Here is a 24,263-nt window from a genome sequence, read left to right as displayed (position 1 = left end):
GCAATCTCCCAAAGGAACTGTGCATGGTTCAAATTATTATCATCTCTTTGTCCTGTAAAGAGTGCATGAATTCTGCATAATACAGAGGCATGCAAAACATTAATGCATCACCTGACAAGGAATTGTGTCTTCCACTCGACAAATGTAAAGAGAGTGAAATCCCAACTCTTCAGCTCAGTGCAAAAGGCTGCTGGAACAAACCTACGAGAATCTGATTTTCATCCCACGAACAATGAGGCCCATCACTCAGCGCCTGCCATGGAGTACCATGTATCATATTTACGCCCGGACAGCAGATCGGGGCTGGGGGGGGGACTCGATGGGATGCACAGGAAGCGGAGGTCACTTAACCAAACACAAGCCGTGCAGGCCTGTGGGAAGAAAGTAGCAGCCATACATCAGGCCAGAGGCAATCCCTCACCCAGACCGTTCGATTTGAGGCAGCCACTTTGAGATTTGCCGCAGCCTCTGGCCCCTGAGGGACGAGCTGGTGACAGAGCCTGCGACAAATACACTCTGTAACTCTCACAAGCTGGACACTATATATATATATATATATATATACACGCAGGTCAGAAGTGTCAGGAGGTAAACTGTCATCACACACAATCAACTGAGGTGATTTTGGTTCTCATTGTTGTTTTGGGTGTTGAAACTTTTCTATTAAATGTTTAATTTACACATACAAAAATGTTATGTGTTGTCTTCTAGCGGATAGGAAGATGCTGGTATTTTGTGTTTGAGAGAAAACCATGTAGAGTCTGCAGCAATGATCCACTGGTACTGTTTGCACACTAAGCCCAGCGTAGCGAATCATCCTTTTATGGTGCAATCCAGGGAGGATCTGGCAGCGGTTACAGAAGTGCAGTCTAGTTCCACGATAACTGGGGTATTTCCAACCGGGTGTCATTCCCAGGGCGGCAAATACCGATGCTTTGTCACGCCCCTGGGCATCCGGTACCGACACATAAGGCTCCCTTTAGAGTCTGTATGACACGCACCGAGTTTTCAAGTAACTGCAATGTAAACCCATCTGCATCCTTATTAGACACACAAAAAGTGTAATGATGTGGTATACTTTTTTTTTTAACTACATGGGGGTAGATAGGTCAAAATGATACAGGAATTAAATTTTTTGAAATGTATTTTTCATTTATCTTCTTTTATTTGTATTTTAAAGATCAGTAAATAATTGTTTCATTTATAATGACTTTCAGTACTGATTACTAGCTTCTATTTTGTTGCAGTCATGTTCTCAGTGCAACCATTTCTTCTCTGCCACAAAGGGGATTTTGCCAAAGCCAGACACCCTGAATGCTTTATCGTTCGTGTCGGTTAAACAGCAGCCATTTTTTTTGGCTACCGTTTCCTGCAAAAACCCAGTAGATGCCACACAAAGTCAAACTCTGCCAACTGTCTCAGCGGTGATGTCAACTGTTTAGTGCAATGTTGCTGGTAATGATTTATTCAACCTACCTTTTAACCTAACTAATCTTTTTTGTTTTCCTTTTATGTAAGAAGCCCCTTTTGAACAACTCAAAATACAATATTCAATTTACTCAGCACACAATATTCTCACCACCTTCCCCATAAAAGGATCTATTATTGGCCACAACACATCAACAAGCACAGAACTAAATCAGTTGTATACGTTAACGGGCAGTACTCTTGTTGATGTATACTCTTCAAAATCAATCCAGCCTTATGGTTACCCAACGCTCAATCACTAATTGGAAAGGGAGGACATATTATCCAGGGTCCCATGCTGAGTGATGGACCCTGATCTAAAATAGAAAAGTAAAAGGCCTGTGGTGCTCCCCCAGTATCCTGTATACATTTCTAATTAGTTTCTACTTTTTAAAACTGGGTTTGGATGACATACAAAAAACACTAATAAAATACGTTCAGAGTTTCAGATATTTTTTTTTTTTTTTTTTATGAGATTTGTCTGATAAATCTTGGAGTAAATAAATGATGCTGTTGTTTTGGAGTTGTGGATCTGCAAAAGGCATGTTTGTCACTGATATAATGATCGTGGTGTGGGAGGATAAAAGCAAAGTGGAGAGTACTTTAGCTGTATTATTAGCATAGGCTACTATGTGACTCCACCTCTCCAACAAATACATGTTTATAGGTGCACTTTGGCTGACTGAACATAATGACTTACAGGCTGAACCTCAAAGAAGCCCTGAAGCTGTATTTCTCAACAAGTCTGCAATCTGTTATTTTCCTGAAAAATGTAACAAGCAATTTCCTTTTTAGTTCTTATAGAAACGGCAGCAAGTGCTGCCTCACGACCAATACCGTACGACAGTGCGTTCTGGGAGTTACATACTAAAGCACCTCGTATATACAGTACCTGCAGCAGACATCAATAGGAGGTGTGTAATTATTTATTTCTACCGCTGGAGATTTATAGTCACATCCCTCGTTCTTTTTCTTCCTGTTGAAGTGTCAATAGTATAGGCGAGCGCTTACTTCGCATTTAAATTCTGACACTGTAGCAGGCAAGGACAGCTCTAAATTAGATGTCTCCGTGTATTTGGCCCCATAGGAAGTAATGATATAAATGTCCCGTATGAGATCCGTTGCAGGTAGAAAGGCAGTGCCGATTAATTTGAACCACTGTCATGGCAAGGCTCCACGCACATATACAGTAGCCTGGAAGAGAGACAGAGAGCAGAGGAGCCCGTCTGACTGCATGCCCTTCGATGAGCACCGTAAAGGATTAATGTGAGGAAACATCATACACAAATGGATGCACCTGAACTCCCAGTGATGCAGCCCATTTTACGCTTGCAAAGGTCTCGGCAAGAAAAAGGGCCTTCCGTGCTGATATAACCTTTCCTAACAGCATCACCTCGAGTCCTGATACTGAATAATTCAGTGCCTATTAGTCTACCATTTGCCTGGACATGAAGTCTCCTAGCAACATTGCTGGACTTCAGAAAGGTGTTCTGTCACCGAGACTGCAGGTAGCGGCGCACAATGAACACTGCCGTATAGTCGCCGACTGCAGCCTGTAATTTCAGCACGTTGGCTGTAATGGAAAGATATTCTAAGAATAACTTGAAAGGTGACGTGGATTTCATACCTCCACCATTATTTCTCCCAATGAGATGGGCTTTCCTCCAGTTCCTTAAGGTATGCTCGCAGGGTCAAACACTCCAAATAACGTAATAGACGTGACAGGAATGATGACCTTCAGCGAGAGGGAGAAATATTCGAATGCGCTGAAATCAGATGGGACAACAGGCGCGACAGAGTGCACACGCCATCAACAGAGACGCAGTAATACAATGATGTACGTCCATAATATATGGAATGCACTAATGGTGACCGTCCACTGCCGTCACATTTTGATACAGACATGCATGCCCACGCTTTGAGAGGCCGAGGGATTGCAAATGTCAGTGGCCTGTCACTCAGACTCGGTCCCACATGGGCAGCGAGATGGAGCCCGCTAAAAGGGGAGACCGAACGACAGGACAGACATTAGTATCCAGTCTGACTCACTCAGTGTCCGGCTGTCAATCTCTGGATATGTTTGAGCCACTGCTTTCCCACTGTATGCATTTCCAAATTTCTATTCAGTGCCTGATTATCCCCCATTCAGTACCTCACCGTAGGTTGTTGATTGCGCGCCCCCCCCCCCCCTTGAATAACTGTTAAAGGTCTTCCAGTTGGCTGTGGCTTCAAGTTGCTTTCCCCAATTTCAGTGGGGTTAAGTTGAAATGGAAAAAAAGAAAGCTTGTCTCAGATTCAGGGATCGCATCGTTCTTCCACTCACAGACAGAAATGAAAAACTAAACCTTGGAAAAAAATAAAAAATCACTACAAATATCAGACATCCTGAGATATAGACGCTCTATTTGAAAACCAATACACAGTACAGTATTGATGACTGTTCTGTGTCACGGTTCACTGTATTAAAAATACCTGACACATTTAAGTCTAAAATAGTTCAGCTGCTTACTCCTGAATCAAACAATCCAACCACCGAAGGTCCTTTGATATGTTGAATCTCAATTATGCAGGAATATAGTGAACAGTCCACTGGGTTAAGATGTCTCCGCCACCTGACAACACTGATGTGCATATGGTCTATCACAGCCATCCAGATCTGGTATAGATTACAGCAGAGCTGTGTCATTTTCACTCCGCACATGCCAAGACTCAAAGACACAAAGCCAGTCGGGAGCCAAGTAGCCACTGGGCCTTTGTGTTAGTTTAAATAAATCCCACTTTGGAGACGAATGTGTTCCTCGGGACTTTGATGCAGTGCAATATCTTTGGTTTTAAATAAAGTGACTCCAAAAACACCAATGACTTCCATCTGCGCTCAGTGGGTGATGCATGTAAATTCTGCAATTAGATGCATAGTTAATTCCTGCTATCTATCCGTTTATAGCTCGTGAGTTTGGTGGCAAAGACCACCAAGCTGTCGAGTGCTGGCACCGAGTCGAGAACATTTTATCTCCCGGCGCAATGACTCGTGCAGTGACAGAGCTGAAGAATGTAGTGCCTGGTAAAGTCGGTTTCCACACTCATTTTCTAACGCCACTCATTTCCTCTGTGATTAAAGACCTCATCATTCTTACGAATGTATTAGTTTCCAGTTTCATCAAGAGGAAATATTCCTTCAGTGCACGAGTTTTGCCAAGAGAATGTCTAGAACAATTAGTAACGGCCACATGAGGAATCTCTTGGACAGGGGACGAGCTCCTGTGCAGAATGTGATGACCATGGAGTGGAACTGGGATCTGGAGATTCAAGGATCATTAGAAATAGACCCTAAATACATGAATGTAGCTGCAGAGAAAGCCACTCGGTCGACTCCAAAAAATCTGCTGCAAATAGGAATTTGGTTAATGGCATGATACTCTCTCACCCTCCCGTTGTCTAGAGTAAGAAAGTGATATTCAGCAATCTATCAATCCCATTGATCAGCGTAAGAGGGAAGTGCAGCTACAGCAGCAGCCTCCTACACAAGTCTCTGTCACCACCACCCCCCCCCCCCCCCTCCATGTCAATCCTCCCATCTGTGTAGCCACGGGTTAATATGGGCAATAAAGTTGCATTTAGACGAGCTAACGAGAAAAGAAATCCAAGAGATGCAAAATAGTCGCAATAAAAGTGCTCTGTCATGGGCCATTTGGGCTTGAAAACAAAGCGCTTTTTAGGTTTTGCCACATAAATGTGACAAATATTCTCTCTCTCTCCGTCTGAACTGTTCTCCATCACTCAGCAGCCGAAAACAGAAGTAGGCCAAACAGTAGGAGGATTCAGAAATTCTAACAGGTGGGTAGGTGTCGTCTCAAAGCCATCAATCTCAGCACACGGTGGAGGAATCACTCATGGTCATCAATCATATGCACAAAGCACGTATACGTTCTATAGTTTGTGCAGTGAAAAATGCATTTCCCCTTAATAATGCTCAGTGCAATGCTGCAGAGTGCAGCACATCCCCCTCTTTTGCCATTACATTTTTGATTTTGACTATTTTGTTCGTTGTTTTAGATCCATTTTCATTTTACCAATTGCCATTTGCTTGGATGTACAGCATCGACTGCAGTGATACTGAGAGACGCACGCCGTACACTAAAAGAGGTCCCTGGTCAGATAAGACAAGAGGACATTGTGGTTTTTATGGAACAATCCTAAAACTCTCAGCTGCCAGGATGCCCCATGCGTCTCCTGTCAATTTCTTAACAGGTTTCTGAGTTTGCAGGGCTAAAAACCTAATAGCACAGGGAACAACAGAAATGAAATCGCACCACAATGCGGGAAGCGATGTGCTCGAGGAACTTTGGGAAACAGGTAAATGATCTTTCCAACACTTCCCCACTGAGAGAGGCTGTGGGGAAGGACCATTTGCGTCCCTTTCAAATCCCTCAGATGAGGACTGCTATAGAGTCTTCGTTCCCCACCTAGGCCACACACACACCAGCGACAGGGGCAGCAACTCTCCTTTGGCAGGGACACTAAGCACTGAACAGCTCTGAGCACAGCAGGAGACTTTGGCCACCGGCATACTGTGGAGTGGAGATAGAGAGACAAATCCAACACTGAAATTGGTGATGGACGCTCCAACATTTCCATTTTTCCACTCCAAGGATTTCAGCAATTTGTTTTCAAGGTTTAAACTGTGCTTAGGTATGAGCAGTGGCATAAGCCAAAATAAATCAAAGCGTTTCCCATTGCTGTGGGTACTTTTATGGTACGGGAAGAGAACAAGAAACTGCTTTTATTGTTCCCCAGGCCCCGGGGAAGACCTACGGAAAATGTAAACAATGTTTGAGCCTACCTTTGATCCTCGTTACAAGGGCCAACTACTGTGCGGTGTTCATTAGAGTGGAAATGATATGTGCAAACAAAGAGAGGCTCCCATGCAGCACGCTGCTGTGTCTTGAATTGCAAATGAATGCAGCCTCCTCACGTGGTCCCTGCAGGCAGAGTCCCAGAGCCTCCAATCGGTGCTTTATTGACAGCAGGAATCCTGCAGAAAACCCGGGAGCGCTAATAGTAGAAGATGATGCCTGATAAACACATTCTCCCCTATAACTGCCCCCCCCACCCCACCCCACCACATATTTTACTGCCTGGCAGCGTGGCCTCCAACCAAGGTCAAAATGTGGAGATGCTTGGCGAACAGAGCAGCTTGTGCAAAATAAAAATTTATTAAATTCAAATAGCACGCAGTTTTATTTAAGAGTCAGCCCTGACTCAGTTTGGCTGTTTTCCATCTGCTTTGTCATTTGAAAAGCTGCATCTTTGTCCACAAACAGGAGACAAGTGGTTTCAATGAATACATCAGACGAAAATGTTAAAGATATGAGGAAATAACCTACTCGGAAGCTCTACTCAATAAGCAACGTAGCTGTGCGGTGCATTAACGTTAGGACTATGGCATTCTAGGGCAGCCCTGTCCGTGGAGGCGCCGCATCAGACTTGCAGTGCAGCAGATGTCTGCGGCCGGACCAGTCTGTCTAAATAACAGGGAGGGTGGCACGGTAAACACAGACTTGCTTGGCTTTGTCGAGCTAATGACTTCCTGCTCCAGTGGCTTGTGAAACAGTGTTGGAGCCGAAATCGGGGGCAGAATTTAATCTGTCACTCAACGGAAAGCCTTTAAGCAGACGCACGCAGCCACCCACAGGGTGCACGCGAGTGAGGGGAAATTACAGAAAAAGCTCCCTGGAACCGAGTGAAGCACCAGAACAGGTTGTGTACAGGGATGAGGACGACTACAGATTGGTTGGATACATAAGGGATTCTTTAAAGCAAAACACGCACAAGTGTGAATGTCAACCAAGGTGGTAATCTAAAACCATCAATCCCTTTGAGTCTCGGTAAGCTTCACCTATGCAGAAGAGAGATTGATGTGGGGAGGAACACTGCGCTTGCTCTCGGGTTTTTCATCCCCTCTGAATTCGCCCCAAGCTCGTTTTTTTTTTTTAAACTGCTTAGCTGTGTAGCACACGTTTTTAGCAACCCCGCGTGTTGCAAGGTAGCGCGAGCAATTCAGTCTTCCAACGGCTCCGAATTAATCATTTCAATGAATTGTTTGTTTCCGCGTGTGCTCTCCTGGGAAGAGTGGATGGGTGTGATGAGAAGTTACTCTGGGGTGGATGAGCTAAAATTAATCAGACACATCAATGGCTTGTTTTGCTAAAAAAAAAAAACATTCTGCCTCCATAACCTCCTTTTCTCTCACAGCGGTGGATTTTAAACAGAATCACATCCATATTACACCTCTATGCAATTACAGCAAGCCAACATTGATTCTGCCAAATTTATTATCTAAAAACTCCAAAATCACTCATATCACAAATGATCGGTTGAATAATGAAAATAGGCGAGCCTTTTGAAAAGTGTACAAACTTATTTAACTTATTTAAACACTATGTGTAATGCCAGCAACTCCAACTTGCAGGCAATGCAACTCTAAATGTGTTTGTTTTTTTGTTTCTTTTCAGTTAACAAGTCTATTTTGAATCACTGACATCAAAGTTTCCTGTGTTCCACATTAATATTCATGTGAAGCACAAATAAAGGGGAGAAAATAAGACATGAAATGCAGATTAGCCTCTTCTGAGACGATATGCAAATAGAAAGTCAGACACTTGAAGCTTTTCTTTTCACACAGGCAGACAGTCCGCATGCACATATTCCGTATGTACTTTGTCATTTAAATCTACCTACATGCGATTTAAATAGAGTTTAAAATTCACAAGCTCACAATCATCTGTAAAGCCAAATATAGAAATAACAAAGCGAGTTTCATGTGCGTCTGGACAGCTACAAAGAAGAAGAAAAAAGGTATTGAAATATAAGAGCAGGCTTTAGATTATGGGAACTTTTGGCGATAATCAAATACAGAGTAGACAGACGGCTAATGGAGTACAAATAAATGAAGAGTCTGACATGGAAACCCTGTCAAAACAGCCTGGGGATAACTCGCTATCGCAATATGAGTGCTGCTTATTGGCGATCATGGACAGATAACCTCTAACATCCCCAATTTTTCTCACATGCAAAATATCACCAGTTTAATGATCATTGCTTTTGGCACCTTGAAACTGGAAGAACCATGTTGTGCTGAAAAGGGTGTTATTATTTTACTGCTCAAACCAATATGGCCAAAAAAACAACAATCTGCACCGTACACATGTAGCAGAAACATGCAACTGAATCATCGAAATGAACATGCTTACACTGGAATATCAACATGAAAAGGAGCTTTAATTCATGCTATACAGTAGAAGTCCAGTGTTTGTGCATTTAAAGAAAAGAAAAGAAAATGCGTCTCTGCATCTGCGAGGTCTGGAAAGCTGGAGAGAAAGCTCATTTATAATAGCAAACAAACACATTCCCTTTGAGCCTTGAGAAATCTGACACGAGTGGACAAAAGCACGGCAGAGCCTCAAAGGAGCCAAATAATTGCGGCATGAAATATGACATAAGCCTTATCTTGATAAAATAGTTCGCTCACTGGCTTTATAAAAATCGTAATTCATTTGAATTCAGTTCACGTAAAGGCCTTGATTCCACATATAATATTATATATCTATGTATACTATATAAATACACGTTTAAATCCTTTTCAAACACATGCGTCGCATCTATAACAGCTTGGTTCAAATAGGAATTTATTTTCCGAAATGATTTCACTTTGACGTCAGCAATCATGACTTATAGCATTGCTTGATGATGGACATCTTAACTTGCCACCAGAGCCACATGTAAACTTACAGCAAGATATTTAATTGAAAATGGGTTAACTCCTCCAAAGCGCTATATTCCACATTAATGGAGATGGGGGGGAGGGGGGGGCAGTCTTAATGGCTGGTCAGACCTTCTTGGAGGAGCATGAGCCAGAGCGGGCTTATCTAAATCCTCTTGGCAGAGCTATCTGAAAAGTCAGAGGAGAGTGCAGAGGAGGGCTCATATTTGCCTGAAAAGCAGCTCTTATGAATTAAGTAGCGCCAGGAAGTTCTTCTGATATAACTTCCCTGCTCTGTATTAACTAACTTATTCAAAACGCTGTGCTAAATGAAACAGAAAAGCACATGGGGAGCAGCATCACTTCATGATGAGATTAAGTGAGATATGATTATTTTTTTTTTAAAGCCCAGACTAATCTATCTGAAAGCAGTGTGCGTCTTCTCTGTCCATGCCTCTGGAAGCAGCTGGATTTGGGGAAAGAATGGTTCCCCTCCTGTGTGTCACTAAAAAGCCCGAGGTGACCCGAGTCTGGGTTACGATGCGCTCTCTGCCAGCGGGCCTTCGCTGCCGCTCCGCCCCGTCGACTGCCTGCCGGAGTCTCTGTCCGCGTTATCCTCTTCATCAGATCTGCCAAGACTCCGGTGTCTGCGGCACACAGGAGGGCTGCAGGGGTCGACACACACACACACACACACACACACACAGCATTATATCACTACTTACAGTATAAATAAAACTAGAGCATTAAAATGATGGCATGGGGAAACAAAACAATCTAGTCTGTGAGATTACACAAACACCAGGCAGTAAACAAGATATCCCACGAGGTATGCTTAACATATGCGCACATTGTCATATGTAGGAAAAATGCATCGCAGATATTCTTGGTCCACGAGCAAACCTGAAACAGTGTTAATGGGATTAAACCACAGAAATCAACACAAGGAACTCTCGTCTTTTAACAACACAAAGACGGTGTTTACATGTTAGTCGATAGTGTGTGCAGTTAACAAGGTAAATGTCAGGCATCAGCATAACTCTGTTACGCCGCGTTAAAGGTCATTTCAAAGCAGGGCCTTGCATCCTTAGATCATGTTGTCATGACTATGCATGGCATGACAAGCACTCAACGCGGTACCTTGAATTCCACCTGCGGGGATTTCATACATCCAGACTGACATGACCACTGCCCTTTAATACACACCCAAAGGAAAACAAGCATTCAGAAAATGTCCTTTCAATACTATAACCCCCCACTGTGAGATGCATTTTGAAGTATTGGATATTTGAAAAGGGGCCTAAGTGCTCTGCCGTACCAAATGCTGCATGTCAGTGTTATCAGTGAGACATTAGAACAAGTGCTATGAATGAGAACTGAAATGACTTACAGGCGTGTTTATCTGCTGCGAAGGCGACACTTAATTTGAAGGAGGTGTTTTCATCTTTTCTTTGGGGGGGGGGGGTGGGTGGTTTAGCTGTTGTTGCCTTGTGACTGTGTGAACTATAGAAAGCAGCGCTCTCGGCAAACTGGTAGCGTGGAAAAGCTCTCTGGTGGTGTTACAGATTACATTTTTTCAAACACTGTGATTCCAAAAGTGAAACAGTGCTTTGAGTTGTAAACTGTCACATTGCTGACATGGCCACACATGTGCCAGTGCCACCTTTAGTCAGCTCAAACTGTCTTCATTCACTCTGCAGTGATTAAATCATGGAGAGCCAGTTTTTAAACTAGAGAGGCAAACATGTTCAAGGACACTTGAGAAAAAAAATAAAAATCTCAAGCCCGCTCTCTCGGTTTTTTAAAATTCTCACAGGAGGCAGAGATGCTCAAACTATCAGTGAAAGTACTCTGGAAACAGATAGGCTTTTGAAGCTAAGAGCTAGCGTTTTAAGTGTGATGCAAAGTGTTCACTTCAAGTCATCTCAGCAGCGTTGTCACACCTCTTTGAACTCTGCTCAGTTTAACATGTTAAAGCAAAAAAATTGGTGTCATTTCGTTTTTTCGCCTAATTGCCAACATCTGTTTGTGCCACAGCCAGAGAACCCTCTCTCAACACCGTGTGAGAGCATCAAACACAGCGTCAGGAGAAACGCTGCGATCCATCTCTGCAGAATGGAAGCAGGAGAGGAACACTGCTCTACAAGGCTGACGACGCTTCTGATAAACGTTGAAGCAAAGTAAATCGGCAATGAATTGTAATGACGGATTACGGTATAAAATGCATCCGCAGCTGTTAATAGTGACATTTGCAAATAAGACTGAAGGACCCGGAGTGTGTCAGTAGTGCAAACTAGGGGGATAACTACAGTACAACAGCAAATTGGCGGCGTTTTTTGATGAGGACAAATGTTGTCAGGAGCAAAAGGGAAAACAATCGGTGGCATGCACTAATTGGCCAATGTGACTTCTGAAAAACGTAGCGAGGGCTTATCTAGTACAATACAAGTCAGCATTCGTGTATCTGAGTCAGAATAAATACAAAACATTCACACACAGCACACTGCGTTAGTGCATTCAGTGAGAGGTCCTGGATCAGTCTCGGATATGCCAGGCCCCTGGGTTATTATCACACCGAGCATCACCTTCCACTGACGGCATCAGTCACTGTCAGGCCTGTAGCGGTACTTCATCACCAGGCTATCCACCTTCTTCTGCTTCTTCTGGGAATCCTTCTTGCTTGATGGCCCCCGACGTGCAGGCTCCTGCTCGTCATCATCAGATGGTTGTTTCGGGGCCCTTTTGACACTGCTGGAGCTGCGGTAGGAGACGGTCGAGTGGTGGGAGGAGGAGGAGGAGGAGGAGGAAGAGGACGACTTTGAGGAGGAAGAGGAATCCTCTGACTCACTTTGCTTCTTCTTAGATCTCTTCTTGGACTTCTTGCCCTTCTTCCCCCTTGAGCTCTTTCTGCTGTGACGGTCGTCTGAAGAAGAGGAGGAGGAGTCAGACGGCGAGAGTTTGCTTTTCTTAACTTTCCGACTGCGGGACCTGCTGGTGCTCAGGGTGCTGGACGGCCGGTTGGTGTAGTCCAGAGCAGAAGTTGATGCGGAGCGAAGCAGGCTGGATGTGCTGCCCTCGTCTTCTCCCCTCTTCCTACCGTCCAGGCTTCCTGGCCCCTTCTTCTCATCCTCTTCCTCTCCACTCGACTCGTCAAGTTTGCTGCGCTTGAACTTAATGGGTTTGAAGCTCAGCACCTCATTGATGGCGGCCTCCAAGTCGGGGTCCAAGTAGTTGCGGTGGGTGACCATCTTGATGTCCGATGAATCTGGCGGATTCCCGTCGGAGGAGCGCGGTTGGGCCGGGGTCGAAAAGCTGCGACTGAGGGAGCGGGGACTGAAAGATGAAGTCCCCCCTTCAGTGAAGGCCACGCCGTGGCCGTCGTCGTCGTCGTCATCCACATGCAGGCCGAATTCACTGAGGCCACAGCTGCGGGCGACGGACAGGCGCGAGCCGCTGCGTTTGTCGTCTTTCCAGGAACTGCTGCGATGCAGCGATCGGGGGCTGGAGCGGCTCACGCTGCTGATCGTCGACTTACTGTCATCGTCCATGTCCAGCAGGCTCCTTCGAGTGGACATCCTGCTGGGAGCCACCGAGGACACCATGGAGTCCTTATCAAATTCAGGGCTGCTGCGGGAGGTCCAGCGGGACTCCAGGCCCTTCCTGGCTCTGCTGGTGGCTTCAGAATAGGCCAGGGAGATGACGGTGCCTTTGTCGTCCATGTCTTCCTGCGCCTGGCTCTTCTTCCAATCCTCCTGGAGCACTCCAGACTTAGACTTGGCTTTGCGCATGGAGGCCTGGTCTGGTGTGTCAGGCTGTTCTTTGAGAGTGCTGAACAGGGAGCTGTCATCGCCTGTCCCCCCTATGGAGTCTTTTAGGTTGGAACGCTTCCTATAGCTTAAGGAACTCATGACAGACACTGATCTGTTCTGCTCTACCTCTCTGCCGTCTTTACCTCCGTTGTTCATCTTCTCCTTACCCTCTTTCACCTCCTTGGTATCGGCATTTGCTGAATATCTAAAAGGTTATGTAATAAGTTGACGCCAGAGACAACCAACAGAAGACAAATAGAGAAAAAATCAGATATCCGCATACTTAAGAAATTCTAAATTGTTGCCATCTATATTTGTATGCAACATGTGGTAACAGAGACTTTTGGTACCTTGACAGAATATTACATTTTTCATTTTGTCCTTGGGACCAGTCAAGAGTCTATTGCTGTTATGTACAGTATACACTGCAGAAAGTGTGGCAATCTCCCAGTGAGGAGATCTATCTAACTGTGGCAGGGGCGTCATTAAGCAGCCGTGCCAACTGGCCACGGGCCACTTCAATAAATTTGACAGCAGCCGCTTCCCCGTTCCGCCTCCTGTCATTAGACAGATTACAGGGAGAGAGAGACGACACCTAATCACATGAAATACCCATCCTTCTGTTGCAAACGGCCCTGGGTAATCCTGGGCCTTTTTTTAAGGCTGGTCTACATTTATCACTGCGTCACCACGGGCATGTACATGGTTATCTGTCGTGATGCACAGGGACTGACCTGGTGCTCTTCAGACTCCCCTCTTCCGACAGGGTCTTGGTGGAGCCTTTGTTCTTGGAGAGCCAAGACTTAACCCCGTCCACGCGGTCCTCCACCTCGGAATCCGTTTCTGTCTCATCCCCACTGCGGAGAAACAGAATCAGCTCGAGTTTGACTCCAACACAACACAGCAAAAAAATATTCATCTTAACAAGTCTTTTTTTTTTTTTTTTTTTTTACATTTTTCCTTAATCCTTTAAATTGATAATATTAAAATAAACTGCCTTAAGTTGCTTTGTGCAACAATTCAGTATCAATTCAGGCAGATTTTAAGACAATAAATTGGACAAAATGACTTATGTGAATATTCTATGCAGCCTAACATCACAGGAATTACGCAGGCAAAATAATTGTTAGTTTTCACACATCACAAGCTTTCTGTTAGTAATGCTACAGTTGTATTCCCTCTCTTGTCATATTAAAAGGCCAGTATGATGCAAGACAACCCAGACAAGCACGATGATGTGAGACAAAAATAACACAATCAAGACGTTTTCTTCGACAGAACTTTCCGCAGACGCAGATGAGTGATCTCGGCAGAATGTAGATGAAGCTGTTGGAGGCATAATTAACTTGTTTGGCTGGTTCTGGGCTGCTAGCATCCGTGTGGCATGTCACCTGCTCCTGGTGATTGTTATTGGAGCGGAGCCACGAGGCGGAGCCGCGGGGGCCTTACGCTTGACATAACAATCAATAAACGGAGACCTGAGGATTCCGATGAAAAAGCTCGGTAGATCCCACCTGGATAAGGTCAGGCCTCGTTTATTTCAAATCCAGGGTGATATTTCTAAATGATGCATCCCGTTGTTCTGTTAAGGTGACAGGATATGGTGAGGAAGATGAGGGCAGAGTGGCGTAACCTCTAAAGTCAATACTGCGGTCATGGTCGAAATGCTATATCCTCCATTTGTTTGAGGACACTCTGCATTCAACTTCAGCGCTACATACACCGTCCTCCTTGGCTACATGATGTGTGAAAATTAATTTTCACATTCACAGAGACGGGTGTAAAATTGGGCAGACATGCATATGTTCAGAAGGCTCTAAACTACTTTCGACTTGTGTGAAAATGACATTTTCCATTCTTTAGTTTTCGGTTTCGGAACAGGACAACGGAGCGTATATTAAACACACTGTAGCAGGACAAACAGTGGCGATGGTGACGGGGCTTTAAGAGAGGAGCTGCAATTTTCAATCCCACATCTTCTAATTTGGACAAGCTTATCTATCTGAGCCTCGGGACATGTTGCAAAAAAAATAAAAAATGCTTTTAAGGAGCAAACACAATATTCAAAGAGCTGTGAGATGACAGCCAGACTGCTGAGCTCTATCAATTGTCCACATATCCATCTATGTAGGTCTCTCAGTGAACAGCGTACCGTTTCCTTTGTCACCAAGCTTTGTGTCACACATTCAGTCATGTTTCCTCAGAGAACAAAGTGTCCTCTCTGCTCCTTTCTTTCTTTTTTTCCGGTTGTCTGCCTAAAAGCTATTCTTTTTTTTCTTACACAAGAGGGGTGGTGGCGGTGCCAGTGGTGTGTGAGCATTGAGAGGGAGAGAGCAGAGACATAAGGAGAGGCCTCATATTCTTGGACTGAATGGTATTTAGGCCTTCTAGTTTTCTAAGAGCATTAAGACATTTAACTTTCTCATCATCGAACTCATGACCCGGCTTTCTGGTGAGCATCAATGGTGACTCCAGAGAGACTAAATGGCCTGATTATAGTATGTTCTATAAGAAAACCTTAGTGTGAGAGGAGCTTAAAGCGGCAGCAAGTGAAAAACATCGAGTCCAAGTTCAGCTATTACATCAACCCTGCATACTAAACGCAAGTGATTAACAGATCGCCACAACAGCATAATAGGTTCATTAATACTCTGAAGCTGATGACACCTGCTGCCAATTTGTAATCTCTGGGATACTGTGACTTCTTTTAACATGATGTATCACAAAACAAAACACTGAAACCAGCCCAAAGCTAAATCATCTCCCTCTTCCCACACACAAAATAAAAGGTGGCTAGCAATTGAGTGCTGTGCAAATGGTGTCACAAGCGATTTGTGCGTGGCCCCACACTACTAGCTAACCAGTCCTGAGGCTCGCAGATACGAACAAGCCTCAGGAATTTAGAAGTGAACGTTGATAGCTTCTGACAATTGGCCTGCACTGGTTGTAAATCTTTGTCACAAATACTTACACTCTGCATCAAATCTCGTATGGCTTAGTTCTATCGGTTTAGCACTTGTGGTGCCAACACCATGTTTTTAAAGTATCTGCTCAACATTAGCTAATTATATATGGATAGAAAAAGAAGGTAAATTAGCACTAAATGTGAAAGAATAACAGTGATGAAAGCATAGTTTGCAGTGTCCTATATTATATGTAACCTCTGTACTTTAACATAGCCTGCTACCCTGCTGGGAACTGATTTTATCTCCCCATACAATATGAATAATCCAGCTATTGTAACCTCTGTTTTTGAAGCATTGAGTACAAAAACGTATTGAATAGTAATGTAAATCATCTGGAAAATCCACTTCATAATTATAAGAAAAGAATCCCCTCCATTATTGTTCACCCATGCTGCTAATGCAATGATGTCGAAGAAGGGGGGGGGAAGGTAATTAAATAACACGGAAAAGCGTCGCTCTTTTCCTCGAGTTGCACAAAATGAAAAGCAGAGCGTTGGTACACGCCGGTTTGTCTGATGAAAAAAAAAAAAAGCATACAACGAGCGCAATGCCATGCCGCTGTGAAGAGGCAATCAGAGGTTAAAGCGGGAAATTATGGACGGGTTTATCCGCCACAAACTGAAGACTACATTTCTTTACTCCGCTCTGATGAAGGTTTAAATGATGTAACGTGCCACAAAGGATCCTTTCACTGCGTAAAAACTGAAAAGAAAAATGGAATTCAGTCAGTCAAAAGAACTTAATGAGCATTCACACAACACATTTGAAAGGGAAGACAAGGTGAACATTTGTGTTCAAAGTTAAATGTTTCACAGCGCTATGAAATTTGAGTTAGTGCACATCTACAGCCAAGCTTTTGGGTGTAATGTTTTCAGTGGCGCACTGTGCCGTCACTGCCTTGCAACACTTGCTGACTGGGCTGCAATCATTTTTACAGTCACAAGCATCGCTCACACGGTCACGCTTCAGGTCTTCCAGAGCACGTGCAAGTCTCTCCCACCACACGAAGTCTGTGTAGCGGGCACAACACAGATCATCTCTTCATGACACACTTTGAAAATGTATAGAAGGAAAGGGTTCCCTCTATTCATTTTCACCAGCCCATATTCCCCACACGCCTTACTGTTGTCAGGCTGCGTCAGCACACCTGTGCCTCGTTGGCCACCTGCGTCCATGCAGTGGTTCAGTCCAATTAGAGCGGGGCCAGGAGGGGTATACAGGTGCTGGTCATATAATTAGAATATCATCAAAAAGCTGATTTATTTCACTAATTCCATTCAAAAAGTGAAACTTGTCTATTATATTCATTCATTACACACAGACTGATATATTTCAAATGTTTATTTCTTTTAATTTTGATGATTATAACTGACAACTAAGGAAAATCCCAAATTCAGTATCTCAGAAAATTTGAATATTACTTAAGACCAATACAAAGAAAGGATTTTTAGAAATCTTGGCCAACTGAAAAGTATGAACATGAAAAGTATGAGCATGTACAGCACTCAATACTTAGTTGGGGCTCCTTTTGCCTGAATTACTGCAGCAATGCGGCGTGGCATGGAGTCGATCAGTCTGTGGCACTGCTCAGGTGTTATGAGAGCCCAGGTTGCTCTGATAGTGGCCTTCAGCTCTTCTGCATTGTTGGGTCTGGCATTTCGCATCATCCTCTTCACAATACCCCAATAGATTTTCTATGGGGTTAAGGTCAGGCGAGTTTGCTGGCCAATTAAGAACAGGGATACCATGGTCCTTAAACCAGGTACTGGTTGCTTTGGCACTGTGTGCAGGTGCCAAGTCCTGTTGGAAAATGAAATCTGCATCTCCATAAAGTTGGTCAGCAGCAGGAAGCATGAAGTGCTCTAAAACTTCCTGGTATACGGCTGCGTTGACCTTGGACCTCAGAAAACACAGTGGACCAACACCAGCAGATGACATGGCACCCCAAACCATCACTGACTGTGGAAACTTTACACTGGACCTCAAGCAACGTGGATTGTGTGTCTCTCCTCTCTTCCTCCAGACTCTGGGACCCTGATTTCCAAAGGAAATGCAAAATTGACTTTCATCAGAGAACATAACTTTGGACCACTCAGCAGCAGTCCAGTCCTTTTTGTCTTAAGCCCAGGCGAGACGCTTCTGACGCTGTCTGTTGTTCAAGAGTGGCTTGACACAAGGAATGCGACAGCTGAAACCCATGTCTTGCATACGTCTGTGCGTAGTGGTTCTTGAAGCACTGACTCCAGCTGCAGTCCACTCTTTCTGAATCTCCCCCACATTTTTGAATCGGTTTTGTTTCACAATCCTCTCCAGGGTGCGGTTATCCCTATTGCTTGTACACTTTTTTCTACCACATCTTTTCCTTCCCTTCGCCTCTCTATTAGTGTGCTTGGACACAGAGCTCTGTGAACAGCCAGCCTCTTTTGCAATGACCTTTTGTGTCTTGCCCTCCTTGTGCAAGGTGTCAATGGTCGTCTTTTGGACAACTGTCAAGTCAGCAGTCTTCCCCATGATTGTGTAGCCTACAGAACTAGACTGAGAGACCATTTAAAGGCCTTTGCAGGTGTTTAGAGTTAATTAGCTGATTAGAGTGTGGCACCAGGTGTCTTCAATATTGAACCTTTTCACAATATTCTAATTTTCTGAGATACTGAATTTGGGATTTTCCTTAGTTGTCAGTTATAATCATCAAAATTAAAAGAAATAAACATTTGAAATATATCAGTCTGTGTGTAATGAATGAATATAATAGACAAGTTTCACTTTTTGAATGGAATTAGTGAAATAAATCAACTTTTTGATGATATTCTAATTATATGACCAGCACCTGTATAAAGCCATCGACTGTGGGAGAGCTGTGGTTTGTAGCACTTTGCTGTGAGGCCACATTATTTCAGTTCTTTTTCCAGCTTATCTTATCGTCTTTGTTAATTTTCCTGGGACTTCGGTTCTTCTCCTCTGTTTCCTTGTGATTGTTAATAAAAACAACCACCTTTTTGCACGTACATTCTTAAATTCAACAATCTCTTTTCTACTCTCCTCCAGTGCCAGGCAGCCACAAAAAATATATATATGTATGTAGTAAACTACCAGTAATGGTACATCTATTTAGTTCAATATTTCTGCAGAAGCACATGTCTAAACTTATTATTAAACTTAATACTTGATTTTGATTTCAGGCTGTAATTAATCCTACAGATAAATCTCAGTCCATATTCATTTCTTATCTGTGAACTGAAGGAAACGGCATGAAATAATTGTAGAGAAGTAGAAAGAAATGTCTACAATACGGAGGTAATACTAAGGCCAAAAGAAAAAAAACAATCAGCAAATGAAATCAATTCATCTTAATTTAAGAGATTTCTTAAGCAACTGTCGAGTAGCCGATACAGGAAATTTGTTCACATATTCTATTTTTGATTTCACATGAATGTATCATAAAATGAAAATAGTGTGCAGTGCGTTCCTCGTACAAACTCGGTGAGATGTAGGCTTGTTGCATATGCTCTGGAAAACCCACCTCGGAGCAGAAGACGGGTAAAAATCCAGGCAAATGCATGATGAAAATGTATGATGAGGCTGCAAACGTCTGATAGAAAACGATTCATGGAGACAATGATGCAGTATTACCCCAGGTCTGTAACACTTTGCTGTTTTTCAAATCTTCTACAGCAGTGAGAGCGTTTTAGAGGAGCATGGCGGTGTCGTATATTTACCATTCTAGTTCACGCTTCCTCTTAACATCCTGCAAAGTGTTCTGTGTGCCATCATATTTTTCAAACAACTTTTGAAGGTAGTAAAACAAGCCCTGAAATCTCCAACGAGGCCGTCTGTGTACCGACACCTCCGGACAACTCTTGGCACAAAATAAAATGAAACTAAACGAAACACCGGGGCCATCCTTTTAAGCTGTCTTTTATCTGAGATGTATAACACAGACACAGCTTTCCATTCTATTTAAAGTGGCTTCTCCTCGCAACGTTGTTGTGAACAACACAGACTGAGAGGCTAAGGAATACTGCATTATTCTCTCTTGTGGTTGAAAACGGGTGAGAAAAAAAACACCACAACTTGCAAACAACCATTATGACAGAAACAAAGGATGCATTTTTCCATTCTCACGTTTTGTTCTTTCTTTTCTGATATTTTGTCACCATGTCTTGCAAACTGCCAGAAGTGTTGAAAACACCAAAGGGGGAACAAGGGGGAGAAAAAAAGAGAAGGTGAGATACACAAACAACAGTGCAAAAAGACGACCAGCTGAGATAACAGCAAATAAATAGCTTTACACTTACACACGCACATGAAATAACTATCCATTGTAAAGCAGTGACTCGGTAAACCTCGCGCTGTTGCCGGCCTCCGTCTCAAACAGAGCTGCCGCGTGTAATGTCTCTCTCTTTTAGAGGTCTGTATTACTGCAGTCAGTGTTTACCTTAGTGGGCTCAGAGCTAGCATAACCCTCAACCCCTCTGCAAAGACGGAATGAGTAACCAAACAGGGAAATCCGCCGCAGAGACAAAAGATCAGAAGCAGGGAGCCGAATGAAACCGTGTGAGAGGTATTCGGAGAACAGACAAAGTGTGTAGTATGACTCACTGAGTACTAAAGGGGTTAGACGGGAACTGGTGTAGGAAGATGTGGGAGATAGAGAAGGAAAAGATACAAGTTGTGATTGACAGGATATTCCAAAAAAAAGATACTTGCGCTGGTTCTCTATTGTAGCTACCAGCACAGTATCCCCTGATGCACCAAACACACATTACAGATCTAGCAATTGTATCTCCCTCTTTAGACGGCTACATTTGGGCTTTACCTGTTGACTAAGTCGTCATTGTCATCACTCTCCATCTCGTCCTCTATGGCGGCCTGCAGGTCACATATCCTCTTGAAGGCCAGCTTAAGGTCCACTTGTAAGCTCTGATTTGCTGCCTCTAAGCTCTCGATGTCCATTTCCTGTTGAATGGGTCACAGCACAGAAGAAGCACGGTTACCTCCTCTAGTGTGAGCGCCGCTGAATCATATCACGTCTCCCCAGCACCCGGCAGCCTTACCAACTCGTGCTTCTTCCGGCTCGCCTCGGCCTCCTTCTTGGACAGCTCTCCCATTTCTTCTTTCATGTCCCTTATCTGCCTCTGCATTCGCTTATTCTGGTCCTTCTCCCTGTTTTCCGTAGCGACGCGTTGGTTTTTCTCCTCCGTCAACTTCTCCAGGTTCTCCTTCAGACGACCCGTCAGAGTCTGGGGAGGATTCCAGGTGAACTGAGTGAACTTGTTCTTACAAAAATGATCTCCTTTGTTCTGTATTTACCCTTAAATGTTTGTTCCTAGCTCACCATAGCTGGTCTCGAACCCCATCCTCATCAACATGTTTAACAAACAAGGACTATTGAATGAAGGATAGCAACAATGCTAACTTATTTCTTCTCAAAACGTAATTGGTTGTGTAATTTATGTCATCTGGAAAAACAAAGAGATAATTATTATTTTAGGAAAGGTAGAGTTAATCTTCTTACAAGTTTCAGCTTTCATAGTACTCAGAAGCTTATGCACCATCCTTTTGATTTAGTAATTTCAAGTAAATATTATTTGTGTTATATTTATATGGTGATACCAACCAGGGTGATTTTGCCCCCACCATTAATTGAAAACTCACAATCATTCAAACACTATTTGGTGTTATGTGTCTTTCAATATAAAACCATGTCCTCGGTATGGCTCCCTGTCAAAATAAAGGTTGAAAAAATGTAATTTAGATTTGTTGGTGTCTGTCTCAAATTCAAAATGAGTGTGTGACACTTTATATCGGGGCCCATGGCAAAAACAAACTGAAAGAATAAATAGTTCCATCTATAAAGCTGCATTGTGTGGAATTGGGTGCTTGTGACCCCAATATATTGGTATTTACAAAAAGCACTAATTCGATTAGAAACAGAAAACAATTAGAGGAAGTCATTAAGAAAACAATTATTGACAAAGTAATGAAATCAAATCAAATGATCGAATAAAACACCTGTGAGATATGACAAAGTATACCTCTGAGTTCGGATGACGGTTAAAAACACTTTTCAAGCTCGGCACTTTTCTCAATTATGAATCAAAACATCCATTCCCTAACGGATGCTTTTCTTAACGAGCAACTCCAAGATCTGGAGCTATGCAAGGGATCATACCTTCAATTTTCTATCATCTCTTGCTCTTGATAAATGCAGAAAAAAAAATGTCAAACTTGCGTTTCCAGGTTCACAAAGTCTTTATCTCACCTCCAAGCGTTTGACCTGTGTCCTCTCGTACTCCAGCTTGGTCTCCAGCTCACGGATCTTGGCCTCCTGACGGCACACAAGAGACTTTTCCACCATGGACTGTTCTTGGAACTCTAGCTGGCTCTGCAGCGAATGAATCTGGAGGAGACACACACACACACACACAATCACTCCCTAAGGACTATTAGTGCTGACTGCACACCTCCCTCTTGATCTCCACTTCCTCTTAAGTAAGGACTTAGGAATACTTTACGCTGATGCTATGTGTGTGTATTAAAACTAAATTAATGTTCAGTTTTTCAACTTGTTTTTTGCACAAATTTAATCCATCTTGGTACATGTAAATATGGAGCATCCAGCCTGAATAATGAGCACTAGATAAGCCCGCCCCCCCATCTTACCACAAATGGTCAATAGACGAGCTCGGGGTTCAGGGCTTAGTAGCACCGAGTCACAGCAATTTCACAGGCTTTGGGAAAGAGCACAGCTTCATGCAAAGCACGTTTGTTCCATCTGAATTGTTTTCTCATGACTGATAAAAGGGGGAAAACCGGCCTAAAAGGCAGTACCTAATGGGGGACTTTGCATCTGAGACACGGAGGATTTGGAGTTTCCCTTTGATATTACTAAAGAAGCTAGATTCCCCTCCTACTGGGGATGAGATAACCACTTCAAGGTCAGATGCTTCAGATGGCTATCGCCGCCTTCTCTGGCAGTTCTTAACAATGCCTAACAGCCTGCTGTGTCTCTCTAATGTAGCCAAAAATATTCTGATGGGTGGGCTTTGCACATAACTAAGTGGACCAAAGCTTTGGCATGCGTATATCTTAATCTAATAGAAACAGGGTCTGCTGTTAGTGGGTGGCAAGAGCTCAATTCTGTCCTTCAGTGGAATTATATTGAAACACATTCTGTTCCAAGGCAGGTGGTTTGGTTTGTTTAGTAACTGCATGTCAACACTTAAAGGAAGACGCCCTCCGAGAGTCCAGTCACTCCGAGCCTGAGCGTGTGTAATGTGCAGACAAACAAAGCACTAGATTGCCATATTCTCGGTAAATTCAGCTTTGATGGCCCATGAGGAAATTCATTTGGGAAACAAAAGCGTCAACAAAGAAAGCGAGCATTCATTAATGCGTGACACATGTGACATGTTCGAGGTTATCCTCTGAAAAAACACTGTTATTATAAAAGCACTTATTATAAAAGCACTATTATCAACATAGGCCTGAATCAGGTGCATTAACCTTTTTAACCACATGAATACACATTTATGTCGAGCCTCGATCATTTAGCTGACGACTCAAGCACAGAATACAGCAACTAAACCAATCGGCCCAGAAACATGCTAAAAATCACACTAAGGTTTATGAGCGCCATGTTATTCAAATGCTAAGCTTTCAAAGAGTGAGCTGTAAGCCAGTTGCGCAGCATGCCAACATGCTCACAATGGACATGCTGTTTAGCAGGTTTAGTGTTTACCAAAGGCTGTGTTAGCATGCTAACAGTTGCATATTAGCGCTGAACACAAAGTGCAGCTGAGGCACACGGGCATTTTGCAGGCTCACCATTTGACCTGATGATGGTGCTGGGTGAGGAATTAATAGATCTCAACCATTAGTTTTTGAGAGATATTTCACTCTGAATCACAAATGTCAACCTCAATCTAGGGGTCATGCAGGGACTGGTTAGCCTGCAAGTGGGGTCTCACATGCTGATATCAGTTCTTTTGACTGTTAATACGTATAAAAAGCACATAACTACAGCCTTTACTCATGCCAGAGCTAAAGCGTTGTTTCAAAAACATTAAAGATGGACTCCCCATGAACACAGCACAGTGCGAGTTTGTCATTGTACTTGGAACGACACACAAATGAATGTCTCAGGGCCACTCGTCTCTTCACGGTAGTGTGTGAGTGTGCAAGGCAGCGAGCAAATACAAAAGTCACAGGGCAGCAGTTTGACATTTCCTGCATGACTAAGCAGTGTGCATCTGTTGTGAG

General features: G+C 43.5%; 1 protein-coding gene across 1 annotated transcript in view; it reads right to left on the bottom strand.

Annotated features, from left to right (window-relative positions):
* Nucleotides 1–9,759: 9,759 nt before the first annotated feature.
* The window catches only part of LOC142959874 (unconventional myosin-XVIIIa-like), a 58,423-nt gene continuing 43,919 nt past the window's right edge, over nt 9,760–24,263 (bottom strand). Inside the window, exons 42-48 of the mRNA XM_076101378.1 lie at nt 22,264–22,401; nt 21,056–21,241; nt 20,818–20,957; nt 20,124–20,168; nt 13,770–13,892; nt 11,812–13,240; nt 9,760–9,891 (exon numbers count right to left, since the gene is read on the bottom strand). Coding sequence (XP_075957493.1) covers nt 11,827–13,240; nt 13,770–13,892; nt 20,124–20,168; nt 20,818–20,957; nt 21,056–21,241; nt 22,264–22,401 — 2,046 coding nt within the window. The 3' untranslated portion in view covers nt 9,760–9,891; nt 11,812–11,826. The remainder of the gene's footprint in view (nt 9,892–11,811; nt 13,241–13,769; nt 13,893–20,123; nt 20,169–20,817; nt 20,958–21,055; nt 21,242–22,263; nt 22,402–24,263) is intronic.

The sequence above is a fragment of the Anarhichas minor genome, unplaced genomic scaffold (assembly GCF_050575085.1).
Source record: "Anarhichas minor isolate MPS153535 unplaced genomic scaffold, ASM5057508v1 ptg000027l, whole genome shotgun sequence".
NCBI classification, from domain to species: Eukaryota; Metazoa; Chordata; class Actinopteri; order Perciformes; family Anarhichadidae; genus Anarhichas; species Anarhichas minor.
This window is presented reverse-complemented; position numbering and strand designations above follow the sequence as displayed.